Source organism: Phaseolus vulgaris, chromosome 9 (genome assembly GCF_051622355.1).
Source record: "Phaseolus vulgaris cultivar YP4 chromosome 9, ASM5162235v1, whole genome shotgun sequence".
NCBI lineage: Eukaryota > Viridiplantae > Streptophyta > Magnoliopsida > Fabales > Fabaceae > Phaseolus > Phaseolus vulgaris.
This window is the reverse complement of record NC_143506.1, coordinates 13,182,184-13,208,674: the sequence shown is the minus strand read 5'-3', so window position 1 is coordinate 13,208,674 and position 26,491 is coordinate 13,182,184. Positions and strand designations below refer to the sequence as shown.

General features: G+C 29.1%; 2 protein-coding genes across 2 annotated transcripts; one reads left to right on the top strand and one right to left on the bottom strand.

The window, feature by feature from the left end:
- Positions 1 to 6,006: 6,006 nt before the first annotated feature.
- On the top strand, positions 6,007 to 11,820 carry LOC137821444 (wall-associated receptor kinase-like 14). The gene is made up of 4 exons (XM_068626039.2): positions 6,007 to 7,318; positions 10,056 to 10,130; positions 10,226 to 10,811; positions 11,063 to 11,820. The coding sequence occupies exons 1-4, from the start codon at positions 6,553 to 6,555 to the stop codon at positions 11,772 to 11,774; spliced, it is 2,139 nt and encodes a 712-aa protein (XP_068482140.2). The 5' UTR covers positions 6,007 to 6,552; the 3' UTR covers positions 11,775 to 11,820.
- Positions 11,821 to 22,572: 10,752 nt separating this feature from the next.
- On the bottom strand, positions 22,573 to 24,410 carry LOC137820975 (allene oxide synthase 1, chloroplastic). Its single transcript, XM_068625339.2, has one exon. It carries the CDS (start codon positions 24,261 to 24,263, stop codon positions 22,704 to 22,706), a length of 1,560 nt encoding a protein of 519 aa, XP_068481440.2. The 5' UTR covers positions 24,264 to 24,410; the 3' UTR covers positions 22,573 to 22,703.
- Positions 24,411 to 26,491: the final 2,081 nt, after the last annotated feature.

The window sequence follows — 26,491 nt, the reverse complement described above, 5'->3', positions numbered from 1 at the left end:
TTATTATTATTAATATAATTTATATTATTATTATTATTAATATAATTTATATTATTATTATTATTAATATAATTTATATTATTATTATTATTAATATAATTTATATTATTATTATTATTATTATTATTAATATAATTTATATTATTATTATTATTAATATAATTTATATTATTATTATTATTAATATAATTTATATTATTATTATTATTAATATAATTTATATTATTATTATTAATATAATTTATATTATTATTATTATTAATATAATTTATATTATTATTATTAATATAATTTATATTATTATTATTAATATAATTTATATTATTATTATTAATATAATTTAAATTATTATTATTAATATAATTTAAATTATTATTATTAATATAATTTAAATTATTATTATTAATATAATTTAAATTATTATTATTAATATAATTTATATTATTATTATTATTATAATTTATATATTATTATTATTATAATTTATATTATTATTATTAATATAATTTATATTATTATTATTATTATTATTATTCAAACCTATGTTTTCTTTTTTAAAGTTAAACACCACATTTAAGTTTGTTTTGAAATTTAATTTTATCACGACTTTTCATTAAAATACACTATTGATCAAAATATTTATAAATTATTTTCTACTATAACCCATGACCGATATAAGACCAATAAATATACTGAAACATTTTTTTTTATTAAAAATATGTGATATAATTGAAATAATGAGGAAAAAAAACATTTGGTTTTTAAAGTGCTAAATTTAAAATTGTCAATAAAATAAAATATAAAAAATTTAAGAGAATAAAATACAAAAAATAAAGTAAGGACAATAATTTCTGTCGTAAGTAAATCTTAAATTGATAGGTAGGGATAATATAAGAACAAAGGTCTAAGAAATGTGTATAGAAACTTTATTACTAAGTTTGTATAGTAGATGATTCTGCATGACTGATAAGACCCAGTGACTAGATAGCTGAGAATAAATAAGAAATTGTGTGGAATCTGATTCCTATGAAAAGTAGTGCAGAAGTTATTCGTGAAGGTGAAGTGTACCAAAACTTAGGACAGTGGAAAACACCGTAAGAAGGGCAAGAAAACCGACCAACCGCCATACCAGCAGCAGCTGAATACAGAATATTATTAATGTCTGATTCTCCATTGTTATCCCACCGTCTTTTTTCTGTTTTAATAATAAAATCATAAACAAAGGAACGGTGTCTAAAACGAGATATTCTGCCACGCCATCACCTCTCATTATATACTCCATTCCAACTCCACCACAACTCAACACTCTCTGAACCACTTTTCACCATTGAAACTACTTGATAAAAAGTATGTCTTCCACCTCCAAGACGCAGAAACGACAAAATCCAGTGCCAAGCAGCAAGGAAATGGAAATTGGAAGCAGCGAGAGGGGCACCGAGGAAGAGGAGTTATTAGGAGAGTTGGAGAAGAAAGGCTCTTTGTCTGTGACGAGACAGTTGTGCATAAAACCGAGTCACAACTCAGAGAAACTCGATAAGGAAGTGATTCTGCGGCGAATTCGGCACCGGAAGCGGATGAATAAGATCAGATCCGTAGTGGGAGGGTTCTTGTTCTCCACCACCACAAGCGATGCAGCTGCTCAGGGAAAGAAGTGGGTGGATGATGCTTTTGCTGCCTTGTAAATTAATCTTAACCATGTCTTAATTTTCTCTAAGTACCAAATTTTCGTAGTTTCTCAATAGCTTAATGCCCCCACGGATTCAGTTCTTGCTTATTCTTTCTTTTGGGCTTTGTCTATATTTTACTGGGAAATTGTAACAACCTTAAGCAGCGTTCTCAGATTCTGCTACTTCTTTTTCTAGTAAGAATATATGTAATGCTTATATTATATATATATATATATACACGTGTGTGTCTGTTCAATTTTGTTATTTATATTTAACCTTGTTACCAGAAAAATTGGTATGATGTTTGTGTTTTGGGAGAAGGTATGAAGTTTTCGGAGAAGTTACGAGGTGTTTTATGTACCCAAAATAATTAGCTCTTGATTATATGGGCTTGCATTGGTGGACACAGAAAGTAGGATCCTACTATTTACACTCTCCCTTTTACTAATCAGCTTTGTTTCAAGAACATATTTACCATTTTCTCTTTCCTATTTCCTATTATAGAATTTGTTTTGGAGAGTAATTTCTGAAATGTTAAAAAAAAATTATTCTAATATAAATTCCAAAATATTAAAAAAAATATTAGAACTTACTTCCAAAACAAACAAAAAAATATAAAAAGTGCTATAGTAAGTATTTTCCATAACAATTTTTTTTATACATTATTTTTGGAAACATAGTTTTCACTTTCATATTAAAAAATGTACATTAAAAAATATTAAGAGAATGATAATGTGATATGAAATTATAATTCAGAATCTAAAGAGTATTTCCAAAATTAGTTTTAAACTGTTGCTTTCTTCTCTTTTTACACTACTTTGTATAATACATTTTTCTTTCTTTGTTTTATTTTAAATCATAAACAAAAGAAATATACTTTTGTCTATAAAATTTTCGTTAAAATTGATTTTGATTCCATTACTTTAAAAAAGTTATTCATTCTATCAACTTTGACGATTGAAAAAGTTCACTAAATGTTAAATTTAAATATGAAAATATTAAAATCACATATGTTAATTTAGTGTTTCTATCAATCTAGTGGAGATGAAAAATTATCTCTATTAAATTTTGCTACGAAGAAGAACTAAAATTATATATTTTCAAATTGCGAGGATTAACTTCACCAATTTGAAAGTATAAGAATGAAAGTTAAGTTTAAAAAAGTAATGCAACTTTTAATAACTAATTAAACTAAATAACTGATTTTTTAAAATATTTCATTTTTAATGCAATTAAATTGAGTTACAATTTAGTTAAGTTCCATTTTTTTTAAACTGCATACTTGGAAACTTAGTTATTGTACCATATGATAGGGCACATCCAAATAGTCAATAGTGTCTCGGCAAAAGGATTGGGTACACTTAGCCATAAAACATTACTGACCTAACCATGAGTTTAACACCATTAATTAGTATTTATATTAGATTAATGTAAGATTTAATAATGATATCCGTAATAATCAGGTTCATCAACCCTGTAACTATAAAAATAAGATGACATAAATTAAGACGAAGTACACATTTATTAACTCCAACCATTTAATATAAAAACACTATACTAACTCAAGTTTCGGAAGACTTTATGTAGATAGTCGTCACTACTAGTGAGAAAACAAAGGCATATCGAGAAAGTGAGAAGGACAATTTCCAGACTTATAAGTTATATAATCATGATTCACCAATCTACAGTGTACCATTAGCTGATAAGTATTAAAATCACTTTGGACAATTTCTTTACATTAAGAAAAAATATTTGAAAACTCAATAAGAAAAAAGAAAGACAAAATCACTTGTAAAAGCAAAATTGAAAAATAATTTACTTGTATTTGATTTAATAATATAACCCAAAAATCAATTGTATAAAACAATAACTAAATATAACAGAACACATCAATTATTTGAGAGAAATAAAATTAAAAGAGAAAACTTTAGTTAACTATTGTTGAGATTGAATTTTTTAAAATAAAATTAGAAAACCACATATATTAAGTTGGAATTTTTAATGAAAATAATAATTGTATATTTAAATTATGGTGTAAGTGGGAATGTGGAGGAGTGTGATAAGGTTTCGAATGTGGATGACCCTAATAAAAAATAAAATTATGGTAAGTGAAGATACTTTAGGACTTGATTAACTTATGGATGTGAAAGTGAAATTTGATGTTGAAAATAATTTGAATGAAGGTTTATGTCAAGGGGATGTGGACGTTGATATGATATATGATGAAGATGTGTGTGATATTAGATGTAAAAAAAGAGGAAAAAAATTACAAAAGCAACATAAACACCTATCAAAATTATGAAGCATATTGTGAGGAAGATTTATAATCATTGGGTGATTTATGATAAACCCACTAATGATATAGATGTAAATGATAGAGGATTGTTGAGTACAACTCAAAAGATTTGGATAATGGGAAAATAATGAGAAAGATGATGATGTGCCACTAAGTACTAGTAAAATTGATACCTTTAGAATGCTAAAAAACATGGTTGATTTCATGTGGGAATTATGGACATATTTTACTAAGGAACAACTTAAAGATGCAATAAGAACATATGTTGTTCACTATGGTAGGAATTTGAAAATTTTGAAGAATGATAAGAGGAGAGTTAGTGTTAAATGTAATGGGACACAAGAAAAGTGAGTGATTTGCGTATTGTGGACACTTATCATCAACCAATTGTTAACGACTAAGAAAAATTAAGGACATATACAGTTGTAGTAGACAATTCAAAGTTGATATACTAACTAATAAATGGTTAAGGCTGTGTTTGGATTGAGGAGAAAATTTGAGGGAGTGAATTTAAAGTGATTTGAGAGGAAAGTGTAAAGAAAGTGAGGTTGTTTGGATTAAGGTATGTTAAAGTAAATTTGTGATGAAAGTTTATTGAAATTTGTGAGTGATATGATGATTGTAAGAAAATTTTAAAAAATGTGTAAGATGTAAGTTTATAAATTTACCCTTATTTTTAAAAATATTTAATGTAAAAAAAATATTTTTTTATTGAATGATTTTATTTTTATTATAAATACATTAAAAAAATATTTTCATAAAATCAAATTAAAATTATTTTTTTTTATTTTTATTTAATAAATTAATTTTAATATTATTAAATATGTAATTTATATTTATATTTATTATTTTTTTTATAATTTATTATTATTACTATTTGTAATATATATAAAGTGTTATTTTATATGTATGAAAAGTTAATGGTAGTTTTGACTTTTAGGTAATATTATATAATTTTTTTGCATTTCTTGATTGCACATCGATGACTATTTTTACTCTTCTCCTGCAAGTATTCGCTTTTCTCTCCTTACAATTGAATAAAAATAAACGTATAGTTTGTTCGCTTTTCAATTTGAGTAAATAAACAAAAACCTAAGTGAAAAGTTGAAATATTATGTTAATAAAAATCCAAACATAAATTTTTGACATAATTAACAAAGCCATAAAAAAATAAAACACAAGTATTACAAGGTCAAAGTTGACAAGGCAATGAAACCACATTAAAACATGGACAAAGTTCATTTTAACAACAATACAAAATGATTTCTGATGGAGATTAAGCTCAAGTGGATATGGAGGTCAATCATCAAGAGCAAGAAGAGGTTGAGGCTCAAATGGAGGACGCTCATGGAGTTCAAAGCCCACCTCAAAGGCTTCCAAGGAGCATGTTCAAGGCTTTAGGAGATAATGGACGTTTGTTTTCTCTTTTTGTAATTTCTTTGTTTGAAGGTGTTTAGAGGGAAACATAAGAAACCTCTTTTGTAAAAGCATCTTTAGGTCTTTAGTTTAGGAGTCTTAGGGGGGTGTGCGTTTAGTAGGGAGGTGTAGATGTAATAGGGAGGTGTCAAACTAAGAGAGGAGGTCACACCTTCCTCATGCTCTAGGATTGGAGCCACTTTCATGTAATTTGGGGGGGATTTTTGAATTTAATTAGCTTTGCATTTCAGCACCTCTAGGCTATAAATTAAGGTGTTGCCTTTGTATTTTTCAGATTTGAATTTTGAATTAGAGAAACTCTATTCAATTTGAGAGAGAATTGGAGAGCTTTGTGCCTTCCTCACTTAGTCTTATCTTGAGAGTTCATGGTTACCTCAAGTGGCGGCATAGCACACTCATCTTGGAGTCTCCATCCTCTAAGTGGCGTGTTCATCCAACCATTCTTCCATCTTCATGAGCTTTCTCTTCTCTTCCTTCCTTATCTTGCATAACATAAGAAAATAATATTACAATAAGCTTTTACAGTCTGAATTAATTACACTCTTATAGACCATAACCTACGGAAACAATATAAAATAATTGAAAGGAAATTCATTTGTATATTACGGTAGGAGGCAATAAACCAATTTTGTTGCACAATTTTCCTTCTTTCATCATCCCGTACACTCATTGTTCGATCCGTTGCCCCATCTGAAACGTTGACTTGACCACCCGTGAGCAAGGTGAAGCAGCAGTTCAGAACCCATCCACATTATTCAAAACATGTTAGAAACGGTTTGTTACAATATTTTATGTCATCATTATTACACTCCTTCCTTTTCCATCTCTCTTCATTATTTTATGCCATTCAATAAACAACATGGCAGCTTAGGAGTGTGAACAGAAGACACTGATAGATAGATAGAAAGGTAGGCGTGGAAACAACAAACTCCTCCCACCCTCTTTAGTCAAGTCTCTCCTAAGCCAATTCTTGAGTTTTTTCAATCAAAAAACACCCATTCCTATCTACAAAATCACATCTACTATACCTTCCTCATCATCCATCAAATACATATTTCTCATCCCACCCCACACTCCTCCGACCAACCACAAAAACTGGTCTATTTTCTATCTTTTTTTCCACTTTTCCCAAATGAAAAATACCCTATCTTTATGTTTATTTTTGCTATGATCACTAAGCAAAAACACACGCTTTTCTTGTTCACCTTAGTAGTGGCTGAACTAATACTTTTCATTCCATTAACCACTGCCCAACTACAGAACCGCCAGTGCCGCCAAACATGCGGTTCCTCCGATCCCTTCCCTTACCCTTTCGGATTCTCCTCCGGATGCAGAATCCGTTTGAACTGCAGCGGCGGCAGAGCCTCCGTCGGAGAATTCCCCATCCAAAAAGTGAGCATATACAACATAATCGTCAACATCGAAGCTCGGTGCAGTCGTCCAATCGATAGTTTTGGCCAACTCTTCAGCCACAAATACGCGCCCACTTGGCGAAACGTGATTCTGTTAGATAACTGTACTGGAACGCCCTTGCCCTGCTCCATACCGGGGAGTCTGGTTCGGACGCACTTCGAATCCGTGGGGTGCAGCAGCACAGGAGCGGACAATTTGACTTGCTACTTCGAGAACGAAACGAGAGGTTTCGTGGATCGCCGAAAATTGGATCCTATCGGGTGCAAGTACTTTATGTCGTCTCTTTCATCACCAGATGTTAAAAACGTCTCGGGTGAGCCTCTGTCTTTGGACGTAAATACAATCGAACTCGGATGGTGGGTCCAGGGAGATCGATGTCTCTGTTCTGATGACGCCAATTGTACCACGCTTAAATCCCCGGTTGACGGAAAGCCTGGTTTTCGCTGTAACTGTCGCGAAGGCTTTGTCGGCGACGGGTTTTTGGCCGGAGCAGGTTGCCGGAAAGGTTAGTTCTGTTTTCTGTATTTTGTTTTTGCATCCTTAATTTTTTTGGCCCATGATTCCCTTTTAGCTTGTTCGTTCAGCTTCTACTATAGATTAATCCGTTAGATTAGATATTCATGATTCATCCTTTTGCTCTGTAGTCGTCCTCTTCGTAAGACGGCGCATGTTCAAAATTGAAAACATTTAGCGAGGCATTCTTGATAACTTAAGTTAATGATTCACCTCCAATAAAGAAACAATGCATAGGACAAAGGTTTAATTTTAGCTAACTTTTTCTTCGTCTCCTTTGAATTTTTTCACAACCTTTAAATTCGTTTCTGCTCTTTAATCTTATGCTGACATACATAAAGCGATCACGGACTCCCGTTTCTGTTTGCTGGAAATAACTCCATGGTGAAAAAGACTTCTTTTTATGTATAAAAAAACATGTTTTGAAATAAATTTCTGGTAGTTTTATTGTGCTCTATCTCTATATATATATAATTTTTTTTAACAAAAATACAATTTTATACTACTGTATCTATAATATAGAAATACTAAAATAAAACTATGATTTTTACATTCTATTTTGAGTTGGTATAATGTCACATGGGTGATAACGGAAGAATTTGAAGTGTGGGTTTCGGTACAACAATAGAACAAATAATAAAATTTTAGTATGACAAAAGTCATGAATTAAGACAATAACTGTAAATTATTAATGACGAGATTACCCTGATAAAGATAGACTTTAAAGGAAGTAGGACCTTGCTTTATATAAAGAAAAGAGGAAAGAAATAGTGGAGCTGAAACATGCGTGTCACTTAATTTATTGGAGCAGCTATGATTACGGGAGTTTAAGTCAACCATACTAATCAATTAGCCAGTAGTCCATTTTTCTAAAAGTTTTAATGATAAAAAACATTATTTGATCTCTTAGAATAATAAATATCATTATGTTAAATTAATAAAATGTAAAATTGGAAGTTATTTATATTTTAATTTTTATTAAAATTAAATTAAAAATGACTTTTTAATAATAATGTAACACGGTATAAATTATAAATTATATTTTAATATATAATAATACAATTTATGTAAATTACTTATATTTTATGAGACTTTCCTACCTTCTACATTTCCTTCTTGGGAAAATTGGAAGAATCCCACGCCACATGAAAAGGAAATTTCACCTAAAAATCTGTCTTTTTAATAGATTATTTGTACTTTTCAATTACTCGCCTGCCTAAATAGTAGTAGTGCATTTTAATAAAGGAAAATAGTTTCTTTGAATGTTCTCCATTCAATCAATACTGTCCAATGCACAAAATTCAGATGATCTAATGAATATTTTATAATTTTATTTTAAAGGGTGAATGTAAAAGTTTATAATTAATAACTTATTGCGGAGTAATATTGTTTTTTCTAGAAAGAAAGAGGCTTAAATTTAGAATAATACTACATTTTCTTAATAGTTTATACAGAATGCATAAAAAGTTAAATATATTTAATTTAATGCATTAAAATATAAACAAATATTTATATTTTAATCTAATAAGTAAAAAAAAAGAACAAAACAGGAAATACTATAAGAAATGATTTTTTTTGAGTGTTTTCTTTGTCGATAAAAAATAATCAATTTTTTTTTAAAATTAATCTTAAATACTTGTGCTGAAAAAACTAAAAATAAAATTTTGAAGTTATTCATAAATTTAAGATCATATTATATTATATATATATATATATATATATATATAAAACCGTAAGTTAAAAGTTAATAGTTATTTATAAATATAGTACACCTATATTTAAATTTTATCATAATTTTAATTATTATTGTAACTTGAAGGGATTTTATTCTTCAAACTTATTCCGCAGGGACTGAATCGTTCCGACTATGATTGTTTAAATTTTCCGATATTCTCGCCGCGTGATTGTAGTTCGACAAGTCATGAATTAATGATAACAATAAAATATGTGTAAAAAATAATAAAAGTAAGAGCAACAAGGAATGACTTACAATTAAAGTTTTTAAATTTTTATTACTCTAATGTTTCTTTTTATTTTTTAAAAAAATTATAAGTAGAGAATAAAGAGGAAGAAACAGACAGCCGTCTTTAACCTTTAAGTCTGGGTTTGAGGTTTGACATTAACACGCCAGACATAGACTTGCCAATTATTGAGCCGGAAATCTTGCGCGATCAAGATAAATGTATAAAGCTGGAAACCTAATCACTCTTAATTTTCTGTACATTCTCTTTATATGTCATTTATTTTATTCTATTTTCTTATCATATTTTCTATGTTTTTCTTCTCTTCCTATCTCTTTCTATATACATATCCCATTATTTGGTTGATTTGAAGTCTCTTATTTGAAGTATCCAATTTTTTCTACTAAAAGTTGTTCATCAATTTTTTTTAAACGTTGTACATGCTTGGTTCTAATATCATGGTAATTAAATATGATGACATACGATGTCAAAAAGATATTTTTTGTATAATGTATGAGACATTCTTGGGGGAAGAAATCCCTTTAGCTATCATGTTGATGCTGGTTGGTGTTAAACGAAATTAACTAAAGAACAAACCTTGAGCGGTTAGAGGATTTTGGGTGAATCCTTAGGATTTCGCATTTCGGGAACAAACATTGAACAGTTTTGAATACAAACACACTTTCATTTACCTAGCTGAAATCAAAAGTCTATTTTCTATGTTCAGTCATCTGATCGTTTCATGTGAACTTGGGTGTATTTAAACAGCGTCGTTATGCAACCCAGCCAAGTACTTATCTGGCCGATGTGGAGGAACAACGAGATTCATTGTCTTAATCGGAGGTAACCTGAGCTTATTTCATGTTTCGAAAACGTTTAGGATTTGGAACCATGATCAAGTTAACTAATACTTAATCATTGACCGAAACATTTTGCAGGGTTTGTTATTGGCGTTTTACTGATTGTTACTGCGGGTTCACTATTTTGTTTCTGCCGCCGTCGCTCCAAATTGAGAGTCACAAAAAGCACGAAAAGACGATTAACCGAAGCCACCGGCAACAATGGTGTTCCTATCTATCCCTACAAAGACATTGAGAGAGCCACGAATAGTTTCTCAGAGAAACAACGGTTGGGAACTGGGGCGTACGGCACGGTCTATGCTGGGAAACTGTACACCGATGAATGGGTTGCCATCAAAAGACTAAAACACAGGGACACTGACAGTATTGAGCAGGTAATGAACGAGATCAAGCTCCTTTCCTCTGTGAGCCACACCAACTTAGTTCGCTTGTTGGGTTGCTCCATTGAATACGGAGAACAAATCCTGGTGTACGAGTTCATGCCCAATGGAACACTGAGTCAGCATTTGCAGAAGGAGAGAGGGCAAGGTCTTCCTTGGTCAGCTCGTCTCACGATTGCCACTGAAACAGCACAAGCCATCGCGCATCTTCATTCAGCCATTAGTCCCCCCATTTACCACAGAGACATCAAATCCAGCAACATACTTTTGGACCACAATTTCAGGTGCGAGTAATCACATATGAACGTTTGTTACTGTACTAACACCTTGTTAACACCTCTTATTTCTTTCCTTCTCTTTCTGTCTCTCTTTTCTTGTTACATCATATACATAATTCTCGACCACCAAGATCCTAACTAATCTATGCATTCAATGATGGGGTGTCATTAATTTTTCTTTATAAATTAAAACGTTGATTTCATATCACTGAAGTGTTTAATTATATTAACTCGAGTTCATTGGTATATATTTTCAGGTCAAAAGTGGCAGACTTTGGTCTTTCTAGACTTGCAATGACCGAAATATCGCACATTTCAACTGCCCCACAGGGAACTCCTGGCTACGTGGATCCACAATACCATCAAGATTTTCACCTCTCTGACAAGAGCGATGTTTATAGTTTTGGTGTTGTTCTTGTTGAGATCATAACGGGGCTAAAAGTGGTAGACTTTTCACGTCCGCATAATGAAGTGAACTTGGCTTCTCTTGCCGCAGATAGGATTGGAAAAGGGCTTTTGAATGAGATTATAGATCCATTCCTTGAACCCAAAGCAAGAAGTGACGCTTGGACCCTTTCCTCCATACACAAGGTGGCTGAGTTGGCATTTAGATGCCTAGCATTCCATAGGGACATGAGGCCTTCGATGACGGAAGTGGCTTGTGAGTTGGAGCAACTTAGGTTGAGTAAATGGACAACATTGGGAGACAACAATTGTGCAACCTCGACTGAGTTATCCTCTTGCTCTTCCTCCTCCAATGAAAGTGAGAAACCACTAAGTACCACAAAAAACACAACAAAAAACGATGGAGAAAAGGGAAAAGGGTACCCTAAGTTCCAAACCAAGCCTATAAAATCATTACAAAGGCCTAATAGTAATTCACCAGTCTCGGTTCAAGACCAAGAGTTATGGTTGAGTGAACAGAGTTCTCCTTCATCAAATAGTTTTCCAAGCAAGTCATTTGATTGAGCCAAGATATATAGTTCTTTATATCATCGAATATTTTGCCTGTAAATCATTTTAGAATTACCTCAAAGGAGACAAACAAAGATAAACAATCATGAATTCATGTCTCACTAAGGTGGGAAGGACGTGGTTTTTTGCCGGGGATAAAATCCTTTGCGTTATGAAATGATATTTTAAGAGAAGTACAGTTTATGAAAAAAATAACCAAATTCTACACAACAAAATATTAATATTTATAAAAAAATATTTATAAAAATATAAACGAAATCAAAATATTAAAATAATTTTTAAAATTAAAAAATTATAAATAATTAAAATATTAATATTTATTGGGACGTAGAGTGGAGATAAAAAAAACATTTTTGTTTAGACCTCCAATATCTAACTCGACTCCTAATTTGGAAATACCACAACCTATAACTTATGTAGCACAGATACTGATACAAACACTGATACGACACGGACACGGACATGAAGATACGTAAAATCTCTAAAATGTAGGACACGGGAACACGGATCTATATATTATATAATTATGAATTATATAAATTGACAATAAAGATTTATGTGCACAAGTATATTCCAGATTATTTTATGTTTTTTCATGACTGGTTCACTAGGATTTGCTTCTTATTTTTATAATCATAATAACAATTTATACAATAAAGTTTGAATTTTTAAAAAATTAATGTATTTTTCCTTTTTAAAATTGTGTTAAAACTGTACTAGAATTGTCATAAATATAATAAATACTTTTTGAATATTGGACACTTCACCTATACGTATCCTACAAGTGTCATACGAGTGTCGAACATTGACACGCCATTTAAGAGGAGTGTCCGAGCTTCACTTTATAGCTTATAACCCAAAGTCTAGCCTAATCGAAGTCTACACTTCTTCCTGTGTACCCTTGAATTACCTCGAGTCTTTGGCAGGAGATACAGACCTTATGTGTACAAAGCATTTGCTGGTGTGAACTCTTCATAAGAACTTCTTTCATCACAGTTGATACCACTTCATTACTTATATATTGTGACACCCTTTATACATCTATTATATAATATGCCTGTATGCAAATAAAAACTGAAATTTTTTGGGCAAGATAACAAATTAGTTGTCTCCTTTCTAATGGTCAAATGCTTGTAAAAAAAATTATAATGCCCTTTTAATTGTGAGTAAAAACAAAAAAAGGATGATTTTTTTTAAGAATGCGAATGAAATAAAAAAATTGTCTTTTCAATATTTTTGTTCTCCTTTTCTGTTTTTTTACGTAAAAAATGCCTTAAAAATATTGGCAAGAAAACATATAAATAAAAATAAATTCTATTTTTGGTTTCTTACTAAAAATGTTTAAGGAAGTCCTGTTTTTCTTTTATTTTTAATTATTTCAAATTATGAGTTTAAGTTGCCTAGTATTTTGAAGAATGGGAAGCAACATCAAACAAAGTTACGTTTGATCTAAATCTCTCTTTTCTTTACTTAAAAAGTAGTTAAAAATTAAAATTCAGATTAAAAACTTCAGAAAAATAAAAATTGGTTGTTAATATTCATTTTTAATTTTTCTTGTAGACAAGTTAAAAGTTGTTGGATAAGCAAATTTTAAAAATTTAAATTTGCTTAAAACTAATTGCCTCACTCAATAGAAATATATATTTATAGAAATAAAAATAATAAGGAGGCCAATAATGTAGTGAGCGATTTTGATATTGGTTCCTGAAAATAAAAAAATGATGAATCTTGTTTTTATTTGAGAGGGGAGGGGAGAATCTCATGAATTTAGTCACATATTTAATATTGAAAAAAGGTTAGGAACAAGTCAAATAGAAAAGAAGGGAAATGATACAGAAAATGAAGAGAGGAGGAATACCTAATAATGAGACAAGACAGACACTTTTGTACTGGAGACTACTGTTTTTAAAATGTTCTGATCTAGGATACATCTTGCTTGACTAAATTTGATTTTAAAAATGTATTATATAATATTGAGTAAAAAAATTGAACATTAATTTCTAAATATAAAATATTTAAAAAGTTATAGATTATTATTCAATATATTTAGAAAATGATAAATAATCATCTAAGTATAGTTCCATAATGTCAAATCGAATTAAAAACTATTTGATAAATCATTCGAAAAGTATTTAACAAATATACCATTGTAATTAAGAACTTAAAACCCTAACCACGTTTTCAGAAGGGCAATTGCTTCCTGCACAGTGATACCCAATTTTAGAGAAAAAATGAAAAGGCCCTTAAAAAAAATAGTACATATAAAAATACATTTCGAATCTCCTTTTCTGGATCTACATTTTTTTATCTGGAATGAAATTTGATTTTTTTTTTCAAATTTTCATTTTTCTTAGAATGTATTATTTTCAATTTCAAATTTTTATTTAGTATTTTCGGAATTTGAAAAGTTTGTTGGGTACAGGTTAAAAATGTTGGGTGTAGAAAGTAGAATATAGAGAAGTATTTTTTGTTGGACCCAAAAAAGTGCCTAAAGTAATTTATTAGGAGAGAAGTGGTCTGTTTTTTTTTTTGTTTTTTTTTAGAAAATCATGACATAATTTAAAAACTAATAAGGTTACGTTATAAAAAAAATTATTTTTAAAAAATTACATTTGTAACTATTATAAAATATTTTTATATAATTTATTTGCTTTACTATCCAATTTGGATAGTAATTGGGAATCAATTTTTCATTCTTTCCAATCTCATTTTTATCCATCCAAAAAAATTATCTTTTCTATTATATTTGTAACATCCTAATTTTTACTGATATATAATGAAATAAAAATAAAACAAATAATATATAATTAACATTTGAATATATAACTATCTCATAATTGTATTAAAAAAAATCATTTTTCATAGGGATTTAATATATACACAAAAGTATTAGAAACAAAACATTCAAAAGAAAAATATTTCATCATCTGGTTACTCACGGGGGAGTTTTATCACCTACAATCTCATATGCTCCCGTGTAAAATAACATAATCATCACATATTGAATAAAACAAACCACAAAACAAAGTAAATGGTAAACTAGCTATTTTTAAAAAACTTCTAATATAACTATAACTTTAAACATTCACATAAAGTCATCAATTCTCAAACATTTCACATAACCATCGAGTGTCTATCAAAAAAATTCACAATTCATCTTTCTCATATCAAACTTCTACTGACTCACAACACATATACACGTGACTCTACTTCCAGAAAACTCATGTATTGAAATTAAAATTCTAAGACCTGCACCTGTCATACTACTCGCTATGAATCTACACAGCCATGCGAATAACATCTCAATATCTCATCATCTCGTATGACAGGGTAAATTCATATGACTTGAAAGATCATATTATATTTCAAACCGCAAACAAAGTCATATGAACCTCCATCGACTCTCACCAACTTCATCTATGTGATTCCATTATATTAGTGTAGAGTCAGGATGTTTCATTGCGGGTCTGACATATCAATACACCCTAACAACAATCTCAACACAGTATTTCCTTTCCTGAAAATACTATGTTTTGATCACACTTTCACACCATTCCATACCTCATGTAAAACATCAATGCACCATTCAATCATATCATATTTTAAACTTTTCTGAACAATTCAAATATATCTCAAAATTCACTGAAACACAAAACTAAGTTCCTTTAATTATTTTTTTAAAATAAGATTTAGAATTTTCACTTGAAATAATAAGCAATAATACATTAGGCTTTCAAAAACAAAAAATAAAAAAATTAATTTTTTTTCTCTATCTTGAGCGAGAATGGGCTTCTTTCAAGCAAAAATTCTATCGTTGAGCGAGATTCAATCCAAGAGCATCCAGAATTTCATCCTAGGTCTCGCTTGAGCGAGAAGGGATCCGAGAGCACCTACTTTTTTCATTATACTCTCGCTTGAGCGAGATATGTAGCAAAATTCTGCATAAACCTGTTATACCTGTTAGATTCTAAACCAACAATTCATTCAATTCATAAATTTATAAATTTACACATTACATTGATAGTTCCTGCTCAAAATTATACAAGCACTCTCATTGAATCATTGATTTATTTTGTCAATCTATACATATATATGATTTATAAATCAAAATCATTTAAAACCAAACCATCAATTCTCAATCACAACACTTTCAAATTACAATCTACTCAAAACAAGAAATCCTGCAAACAAAATTTGGAACTGGTGACCACGTCACCCCCACATCCAGATCTTCTAGCCCAGAGTTTTATTGAAAATAATAATAGTAGCTTCCCTTACCTTTACTTGAGCAAATGCTCATTAAGAGTTCCAAACCTACCAGAAGCTTTAAGAGTAGCTTAACCTGCACGACAAAGTCCTGATAAAAAATTTAACTACACCACTAGGACTCTGAGCTAACAAAGACTAATCTTAAAGCTAAAAGGGTTACATGTGTAAACCTAGATCGAGACATGTCTACAAGTTCAAAATTTAACTCAAAGAGAAGAGTAAAATTGAACTTACTCTATCAGAGCTCTAATCGAGCAGTCTTGTAGATCTCGTTACCAGGAGTCTAATGGTGGATTCTGATCGTTAAACTCACGAGTGAGAAGATTAAAATCTTAAAGAAAAAAGAGAGGAAAGAAAAAGGAATTTCAAGAAAGATGGTGATTATTTTAAAATGAGACCTAAATAACTGAATTTTCGATTTATACGTTCTTTTCACTTTAATAATAAAATATTCATATGTCATTTAAAATATATCACTTCTACTCTAAGATAATTTTCTAGATCCTTACGATATTCCTCTTCAATTTCTATCATTCATATTTCATTCCTTATTATATTTCTCTTTCTATTTCACTTTCATGAGAATAAAACATTAAGAATTAGTCTCTTTATTAAAAGGTATTCTAAAAGGGTAAGAATCTATGTGAAAAAAATGAGATTAAAGTAAAGAGATTGATGCTTCTAATGACCTGACTATTAAATTTGTATAACTTCATAACAAAACTATTCAGGCATCAGGATCTCATTTAAGAAAACAAATGTTATTTAACAAAATATATTCCTATAATGCATACCTACGATTCTTGGACATATGTGGTTGGTGTGAAAATCCTTACTTTGACGGGTGACAAGAATTAGTTCAGGTTACGCAACTTACAAAACGTATCCATTGCAACTCGTTACATTTCAAAGTGATTCCAATTTTATGCGTTTGTTTGACAATTCATGTTTTTCAAACGACCTCAGAAGATGGACAATATTAAAATAAAGTTAATCTTTCCGAGTTTATTTTTAAAATATAATTTTCATGAATAAATGATTTACTTTATTTTATTTTCTTAAAATTAACTTTTTTTCGTTATATTACTAAAAAATTATTAAATAATTAATATTAAATCAGATATTATTTTAGAAACTATAAAATTATTGATATGTAAAGAAAATTTTATTATTAATAAAATAATTTTTAAATTAATATCTTAATTAGTTATTTAAGATTTAATTAATAATATTTTAATTCTAAAATAGTTTATAATATAATCTAATTCAAAAATATAAAATAATTAATAGGTAAAATTCGTAACTAATTTATAAATTATTTTATAAATTTTAATTAATAATAAAAACTACTTTAACTATTAACATTATGTTTTTTAATTTATAAAATAATATTTAATTTAATTAAATAATAATTAATTATTTAATCTCTAAAATTAGTTGTATCTAATATTTTTTTTTTTTCAAAATTAGTTCTAACAAAATCTAAAAGAAACGAAACCCTTACACCCAGGCTGAGGTGAATCGTAATAATAATCATCTTGATGACTACGTCTCCATTAGTAGTCCCTTTTAATCAAATACCGAATCAAAGAACCTACCTTACTTCTCAAACTTGTTAAGCATTTTAGGAGTGCGATATATGGACACAACTTACATAATGCGTTGAACAATTCTAAGCCATCACCAGAGCCAAGGCGAAATGATAAATGGGTGTCCAAACATAGAATCATTGCCACATAACCCAAAGAAATATCAATTAATACAATTCAAGGAAACTTTTAAGTTTTTTTTTTTTATAAAATCTTTCATGATAGACATCATTACGCAACTTAATGAGTTAGACACCAATACTACAAGAAAAATCCAATTTATTTACAAAAGAATTTCGTAGGTAACAACCAAAATCCGTAGATAAATCAACATTACCTACGGATTATCCACGCAACTTCAGTCCATAGGTAATGTGACCATAGGTAATTTAATATACTTTATTTTTAAAATTTTAATTATTATTTGAATTTTTTTTTTCAATTATTATATATATTATGATAATTATAATTAAAGTTAAAACTAAAATGGATGTCAAAATCAAACTCAAGTCACTTAAGGAATATCCAAAAAAACTTTAACCATTACACTAGTCATTTTTATTGTCATGTTATGATTCTTATTATACTTATTAGTATGATTATCAATATTAATATAATTAATAAAATTAAAATTAATAATATTATTCATGTATTTAATATTATTAAATATTATAAATAATATGAATTTTATTAATATTTTTATTAATAGTATTTATATTATTAATGTCATTATTATTAATATTATTAATTTTGTTATATTATTAATATCATTAATACTATTAATATTACTATTACTATTAATAATAATATTATTATTAATATAATACTAATTATATTATTTATATTAATATTATTATTTTTATAATATTAAAAAGTTATGATTTTTATTAGTTATGATTTTTATTATTTATTATTATTATTTATGAATATTAATTATGATTTTATAATTATTCATATTATAATAATATTTGTACTATTATGTATATAGTTATTATGATAATAGTTGGTAGGTAGATTAGTGGGTGATAGTTCTTAGGTAATAGATATTCGTGGATAATAGTTGGTAAGTAATGCTGAATTTACTTACAGATTTAAAAATTGTGGGTAATATCCGTAGGTAATGTTGAATTTATTTACGGATTCAGAATTTGCGGATAATATCCCTAAGTAATGCTGAATTTACCTACAAATTCAGATCAGTGGATACAAATCCGTAGATAATATTGATTTTTTTTTAGTGATACTTAGTAATTATGATTATTATTCTTATATCTAATATTCACTTTTATTCTTTACTAATTACATATTTTTTACAAAAGTGTATTGTTATTGTATTTTATGTTATTTGTTAATATTATAATTTTTTTAATAAATCCCATGCAGATACTAGTACAAGTACATTTATGTTTTGTTTAGATTAGAGAGTGAATTTAAGGGAGTGAGTTTGAGATGATTTGAAGGGAAAGTGAGAAGAAATTTATGTTATTTGGATTAAGGTAAATAGAGAAAGTTTATGAAAGTTTGTAAATGATGTGATGCATATAATTAAAATTATATTTTTTTAATTGATTAAAATGTAAGTTTACAAAACTAACCTTATATTAAAAATTATTAAAAAATTAATTTAATTTATTTATCTATAAATTATAATTATTTTTAGTAATTGAAATATTATTTTGGGTAATATATTAGAAATATTTGATAAAAAATACAAAATGATATAAAATTTAATAAAAAATATTTAAATATTTATAATTATAAATATTTGACAATTTTTTAAAATTAAATAACATTATTATTTTTATCTTTATTTTTTTTATAATTATATAATTATTTATAATTTTATTTTTTGTTAAAAAATATAATTTATATTATTATTGATTATAATTTATAACAATTATTAATTATTATATATTTTCTGATATAAATTTATTTAACATTTAATATTTTTATTTTTTAAATATTATTATATTATATTTAATTATGTAATCTTATTTTAATAAAAATAAATAATAATTTAAATTTAAAATAAAAAATGATACCAAAATAAATTATAAATAATTTATTATATATATATATATATATATATATATATATTTCTTCACAAATCTGTAATTTCATACTCAAAATTAGTCTCCATTTATGTGTTATTACAAATATATAAATATTTTTTTGTGTTTTACCTAGTGAATTCTTGTCTTTACTTTCTCTCTTCTGAAATAAAAGGACCTTAAGTTTAAAAAATGGGATCCTAGAACAAATAGTAGTGGTAGAGGTTCTTAGGTGAGATCTTTTGTACCCCACTTTTCTGGTTTAGAGCGTCATTCAAACCTTATCAAGACACTTCTTTCTTCCTTGCATTTTGATTTGTAGCTCAGCCTTGTTATAGATAACCTTACACATTTCCATAATCTTTTAAAAACTTATATGCATTGTAGGAAGAGTGAAAAAGAAAACAAACACAGGTTATATTAATTAAATAGAAAAGACAGTAAAAAATAAAGAAAATGAATAAAAAGATTATAGCTAATTCGATTAATGTAATAAAATAAATTTTATATATTTATAAAATAAAAAGTTATACTTTAAAATTAAAATATATTAATTTACAAAATATCGAAATTTATATTAATAAATTTATTTTATTATAATAAAAATGAAACTATAGCTATATTAAAGAAATAATATCTTATATTAAAATATAACTGATAACATAACTGATTATGTACTTTTTGCTTAAATTCTTCTTTAATTTTTTAAAATTCTTATCTATTTTTTTCTTTTTCTTTTTAATATTTTAATATTTTATTTTTTTAAAATTATCTTAGCATAATATTTTTGTGTGTTTATAGTTACATTCCTACAATATTCAAAATTCACACTTCTATGATTAACTTAACACATGTAAAACTATACTCTCTCTAGTGTAAGATACATTTGAAAGAATGGAGAAGAGATAAAAATTAGAAAATAAAATTGTTTGGATTAAAAAAATGTATAAATGAGTGAAATTTGTTATAAGTATAATTTAATATAAAGATTTTTTTTAAGAATTATAAATTAAAACTAAAATAAAATTTAAATAATAAATTAAAATGTGTTTAAAAATATCAAACTTTAAATTATTTTATTTTATTCATTATTTATTATTTTAACTGTTCATTTATTATAATAGAAAAACTATATTAATAATTAACAAATAAATTATAAACGTTATATATATATATATATATTAGTCTGATTCCTAATCCATAAATTATTAAAATAAATCAAGAATAGAATCAATCAATCATCAATTTTTTACGATTGGTGGATTGATTTCCTGGTTCCGTGTGTCATCTTTCTTTTTGCACAAAGTTTTTTCTTTTAAAATTCCTTTATAATTAATTCTGTTCTAAATATAATTATTATAAACATGATTGATTACGATTGAATTTTTTGTAAAATATTTTTATTATAATTTTTTTAACTGTTATAAACACTTATTATAATTTATAATTTTATTACGATTGAGGTCACTTTCTTTTTCTTAACTTAAATATCTTTACTTATTACTATTTTTTCCTTTTTTCTAAGTTATTTATATTGAAAGAAATGGTGAAAAACACAAAGAAATAAATGAAAAATTTGTAAAAGCATGTGAATAATTTAATTGATATAGTAAAATTAAAAAGGTATAAAACAATATTTTGAATAAATTAACTAAATTGTCCTTATTGTTATAAATTAATTTTAATTAAATATTAAATTATAATTTATTATTGTTATTATTATTTTAAATATTTTTTAATAATATTATTTTTATTAGTATTTTCTTTATTTAGTTTATATATTATTACTATTATGATAACTTTATTATTATTATTATTATTTAATTTATATTATTATTACTTTTTAAATACTTTATTATTATTATTAGTTTAATAAAAAAAACTTTCTTCTACCTTCACAATAGCAACACCGTCGAACTCCATCATAGCACTACTATAGCTCCAGTGCATCACGATCATAAAACGCATGTACCACTGTGAATGAAACACAACAAAACAAGAGAGTCTCGAAGCCATGCATAATTGATTATGCACTTGAAAAAATATCACTGACCTCACTAACCATCAAGAAGAACCAGGATACCGGATAAAACAGAAATAAAACTTTGATGAATCAACTATGACTCTCGCAAACAACGAACCATGTCCATTTTTTATCAAACAACGAACCAAAAGCAGAGCAAAAATATTATAACTTGTTGTGAATAAAGAAGGTAGGAGAAAAGATGTGAATTGCTAATATTCCATGTCCATTTTTTCTTCTCAGCTCACTAGGGACCAAGACCAAATATCTAAGTCTTTTTCCTGCCATTTCTCCTCCTCCTCACATCTCTAGAAACAAATAAACAACATTCTTGCATTTTCTAGATAAGAATGAAACTTCTTGAATCTTATCTTTGTGTTCTAACTGGATGATGTAAGAGATAGCTTAACTTTACCGTACGCCTTCAGAGATAAGGTTTTTAGACAACCCTCAACAACTCTTGACAAAATTGGTTAAAACCTTACCTATCACTACAGTAATGTTAACAAAGCTTTCTCTTTCTTTCACCTACATTCATTTCTACAACTACTTTTCATTATATTAAAATAATAATAATTAATATAAATAAAATGTTAAAATAAAATAATAATTTTGGAGTTGTAATTTGAATTTACCTAATAAATGATGTCCTCAAATTATCGTGACCCTAATGTATGTTCAGAAGAAATTCATTCATTCTTAACTACCATAAAAAAAGATAAAACATCGTGCGTGCAGTCAGTAAAAATAAATATATAAAAGCTTGCTCTCTTCAGAGCTAGTAGTAACCAAAGTGTTCACACCATTCACTACTACAATAAAAAAAAGGAAAGATCACTATAAAAAACGAATATGTAATATGTTGAAACCTTTAAAAATGAGATTAAATAATTAGATGACAAGTACAATCCTGCTTTTTCAACTAGGTATTGTGAAAAAAGAGAGAGATAAAGAAACGAAAAGTAAGAGTAGTATCTAAACACGAAGAGCCCTAAAAACTTGCTTTCTTAATGGAGATTAGGGTAACGGAAGCACCCAACGCCGATTTTTTCCATTCAACTTCAAAAGTATCATAACGAAGAAATAGCTCCACAACCAGAAGCCGAGAAAACAGTACGACAAAATCCTTCCCAGCACACTGCTTGTTCTCAAGGGTCGTGTTCTCGGTCTCAGGACCATTGGACCAAAGCACGTATTTCAGCAGCTTCTCTCCCTCGCCCAGGAAACGATCAGCCACAAACTCCTCTGCGTTCTCAAATATCTTCGGATCCTTAGTCGCAAACGGCTGATATCCAAATAGCATCTCCCCTTCCTTCACCGAAAACGCATTCTCGTGGCTCTCGATCACAAAGTCCCTCTTCGCCTTCCCGTACTGCAGCCGCACCGGCGGTTCAATCCGAAGCGCCTCGTACACCACCGACTTCACCAGCGGCATCATTTCCAACGCCGCCATCGTCACCTTCCCTCCGTTAGCCTTAACGGCGCCCCTCACCTCCTCCGCCAGCCGAGCGTGAAGTTTCACGCCCGCACCTGCAATCAACTTCAGCATGCTGGGGAACAAAATCTTCATTCCGCCAAACGAGTTAAAGCATGTGGCGAATAACACGTTGTGGCACGCTTCTTCTTTGGAGATACCAAGACGCACCGCTTCGTCAAGTACAGACCCAGAGGAGTTGTAGAAGAATTCGTAGAGCCTCTGGTAGTCCTTCTTTACCAGAAAAGGGGGGAGGCTGAAGGTGTGGAGAATGGGATCTTCCAGGAATTTGGGCAGGCCCAATGTCAAAACTGGGCCAAGCTGGAGCAGAACCCATTTTTGTATTATAGTTGGGCCGTCGCTTTCAAGGGTTGTGTCGGAAGGGTTGGTGTCAAAAAACGCGCGAGCCAGGAAGTTAAATGCTGCTTGGTCATTGGCGTTTCCGAAATCAGCTTTTCCTTTGTCGGCCAGCTCTTTCGCGAGGGTTTGGAAGAGGCTTGTGTAGGTTGAATGGAACTCGGGAATGACGTGGCTACTTCGGTATTTGAGAAGGAAGAAGATGAGGCGTTTGAGTTGTTCGTGAGCGGCTTCGGAGGGGTCGAGGTAGGAGAGGATTCGGTAACCGCCGGTTAGTTCGGTGGAAGGCATGTAGGTGCCGGTGAAGAGGTCACGTTTTTCTACTTTTGTCATGTCGAAGAGGACGGGGAAGCTTTTGGCATCGAGCAGAATGATGACGTTTGAGTTGGAGGAGATGAAGGGACCAGGTGGCATGTTGGCGCGGAACACGGTGGAGTTGTACTTTTGGACGCGGGATTCGAAGAAGAGCTCAGTCCCTTGGTTGTAGAAATAGTCGTGACGGTCATTGATGGGTCCGATGAAAGGGAGACCGTAGTCTCCCGGGATTTCGCGCATCGGAAGCTTGCCCGGCTCCGACGCTGGCAACGACGTCGTTCGGGAGGCTGAAGCTTTGGTTACAAAAGGAGGCGTGGAGGAGGAGCGCTTCCACTTGCAGGGTCTTATTTTTGATGAAGATTGTAGCTGCACCAAGAGAGGAGATACCGTTAAACAGGATGCCATTTTTCAGTTGAAAATCACCCTTCAAATGCAAAAAGCTTCTTAAAAGAAGGGTTTTAATACGACGATTGTAATGGGGATGAGGATGACTAACATGTACTTTTTGGCTGCCTATTTATGAACATGATACGGAGCTATTGGACTGGATTTTCCACGTTTTTTTTCCCTCATTTTGGATATTTTTAATAATTCGTCACAAGCGGGGCCGACTCCTAGATACAGGCTACAGACAATGAAATTGTTATCCCAATGAATTGGTGCATAGATGGTTGGTCCATATTTTTTAATTTTTTAAATTTAAATTTATTTATTAAATTATAATTATTGAGATTTTTTTTTAGTGAAAAATAATAAAATAAAATAAATATTTATTATTATAATAAAAAAATTAATATTTTACAAAATAAAATAAATATCAATAATTCTCCAACCAATCAAATGATATATATAAAAAATTAATATTGTATTATTATAGACCGAGTCTCATATTAAGAAACATGTAAGTTGATTGTATATCGTCATAATAAACTTGAATTTTAGGTTCATTGGTTTTTGTTTGATGCTAGGGGTTTGTAGCATCATGGATAGAATCCGATATTGCATATGAACGAGCCACCTACCGATCTTCATATTTAAAGACATTAATGTTAAGGGTGGCAATGCGGGCTGACCCGCCCCGCATAGAATTTACGGGTTGATTTTTCTAGCCCGGCCCGCATAAGGATTGGCTGCGAGCCAACGGGCCAGCTCGCATAAGAAATATTTATTAAAAAAATAATTTTTTAAATAAAAAAAATTGATTTTTATTTTTATTTTGATGCATTAGGTAAATGGTATCATAATATTATTTTCATGAAACATGCGTAGTAAGATGTTATTAAAATTTTTGGAAGGTAAAATATGAGGTTACACAAAGAAAATATGGAATGTAGAAAAAAAAATTATACATTTTAAAGTTATGCGGGCCAACCCGCCCCGCACTTGGCCCGCGTGGGTTACAGGTTATGCGAGGCGAGCCAACGGGTCGACCCACTTTGCCACCCCTAATTAATGTCGTATCAGCGCAAATCAATAGATCCCGGATAATCAACCTTAAATAGGAGGAGACAACATTTATTACTAAACTAAGCCAGTAATAAGACCAGATACAAGGAGAAGAAGGAGAACCCTACCTATATAAGGGAAAGTAAACAAGTCACAATACAAACAACACATGAAGTACTTTTAAGTCATATTTACACTATACTCATTATATTTTATGCTCTTGTTGATTTGAACGTCGAAGAATCTTTTGCAAGTGGAATCCCCTCGGAGTTTAATCGACCTCAATTGAATGTTCTAGATTTGAGATCGCTAATACTCTTGTCTAGAACAAATACAAATAAAATTCTATAGAAAATATTAATAATCACTAATTTTGATTCCAAAAGTATGGTATTATTGCTTAAAAGTATAAAAAAAATAAAAGAATGATAGATTGGTGGGTTAGACGGGTCAAGTCAATACGGACTAGCGAATTCAAAAAGTTCACTCATTTTATCTAAATGATGGCGGATTGGCTAACCAACTTGTTGGACCGACCCACTTTGACAACCCTATCTGGTTATTATATAATTAAATACCTTATTAATATATTTATATTGAAATGTTAAATTTCATTGACTTTATTTGTATTAAAAAACCATTAATATATTACATGTATTATATTTAATAAATCTAAAAATGATTTTACCATTATTTTACAATTCTAATGGTAAAACATTATGATTAAATATTTATAAAATTTTACAAATGTATTGTCATGATGATCCCTCATAGAGGGTTGAACTCTTAGGTTGTGTTTGGATTAGGGAGAGAATGTGTGAGGATTTAAGGGAGTGAATGTGTGAGGATTTGAAAGGAAAGTGTGAAGAAAGTGAGTGTGTTTGGATTGGGGTATGTTAGAGTAGATTTGTAAGGAAAGTTTTTTGGAGTTTGTGAGTGTGTTTGGATTGGGGTATGTTAGAGTAGATTTGTAAGGAAAGTTTTTTGGAGCTTGTGAGTGATGCGATTGTTGTGAGGTTTTTTTAATTTTTTTCTAAAAGTGTAAAATGTAAGTTTACAAATTTATCATTGTATTTAAAAATATTTAAATAATGAAATATGATGTATTTTTGTGTAGATTTGAGTTAATTAAAATATTTTAAATTATTTTCGATACAATTGAATAATTTATTTCAATACCGTTAAAT

Coding starts and splice junctions, on each gene's coding strand:
- LOC137821444 (XM_068626039.2), top strand. CDS start 6,553: ATGTTTATTTTTGCTATGATCACTAAGCAAAAACACACGCTTTTCTTG. Junction 10,131..10,225: donor ATTCATTGTCTTAATCGGAG/GTAACCTGAGCT, acceptor AACATTTTGCAG/GGTTTGTTATTGGCGTTTTA. Junction 10,812..11,062: donor CTTTTGGACCACAATTTCAG/GTGCGAGTAATC, acceptor ATATATTTTCAG/GTCAAAAGTGGCAGACTTTG.
- LOC137820975 (XM_068625339.2), bottom strand. CDS start 24,263: ATGGCATCCTGTTTAACGGTATCTCCTCTCTTGGTGCAGCTACAATCT.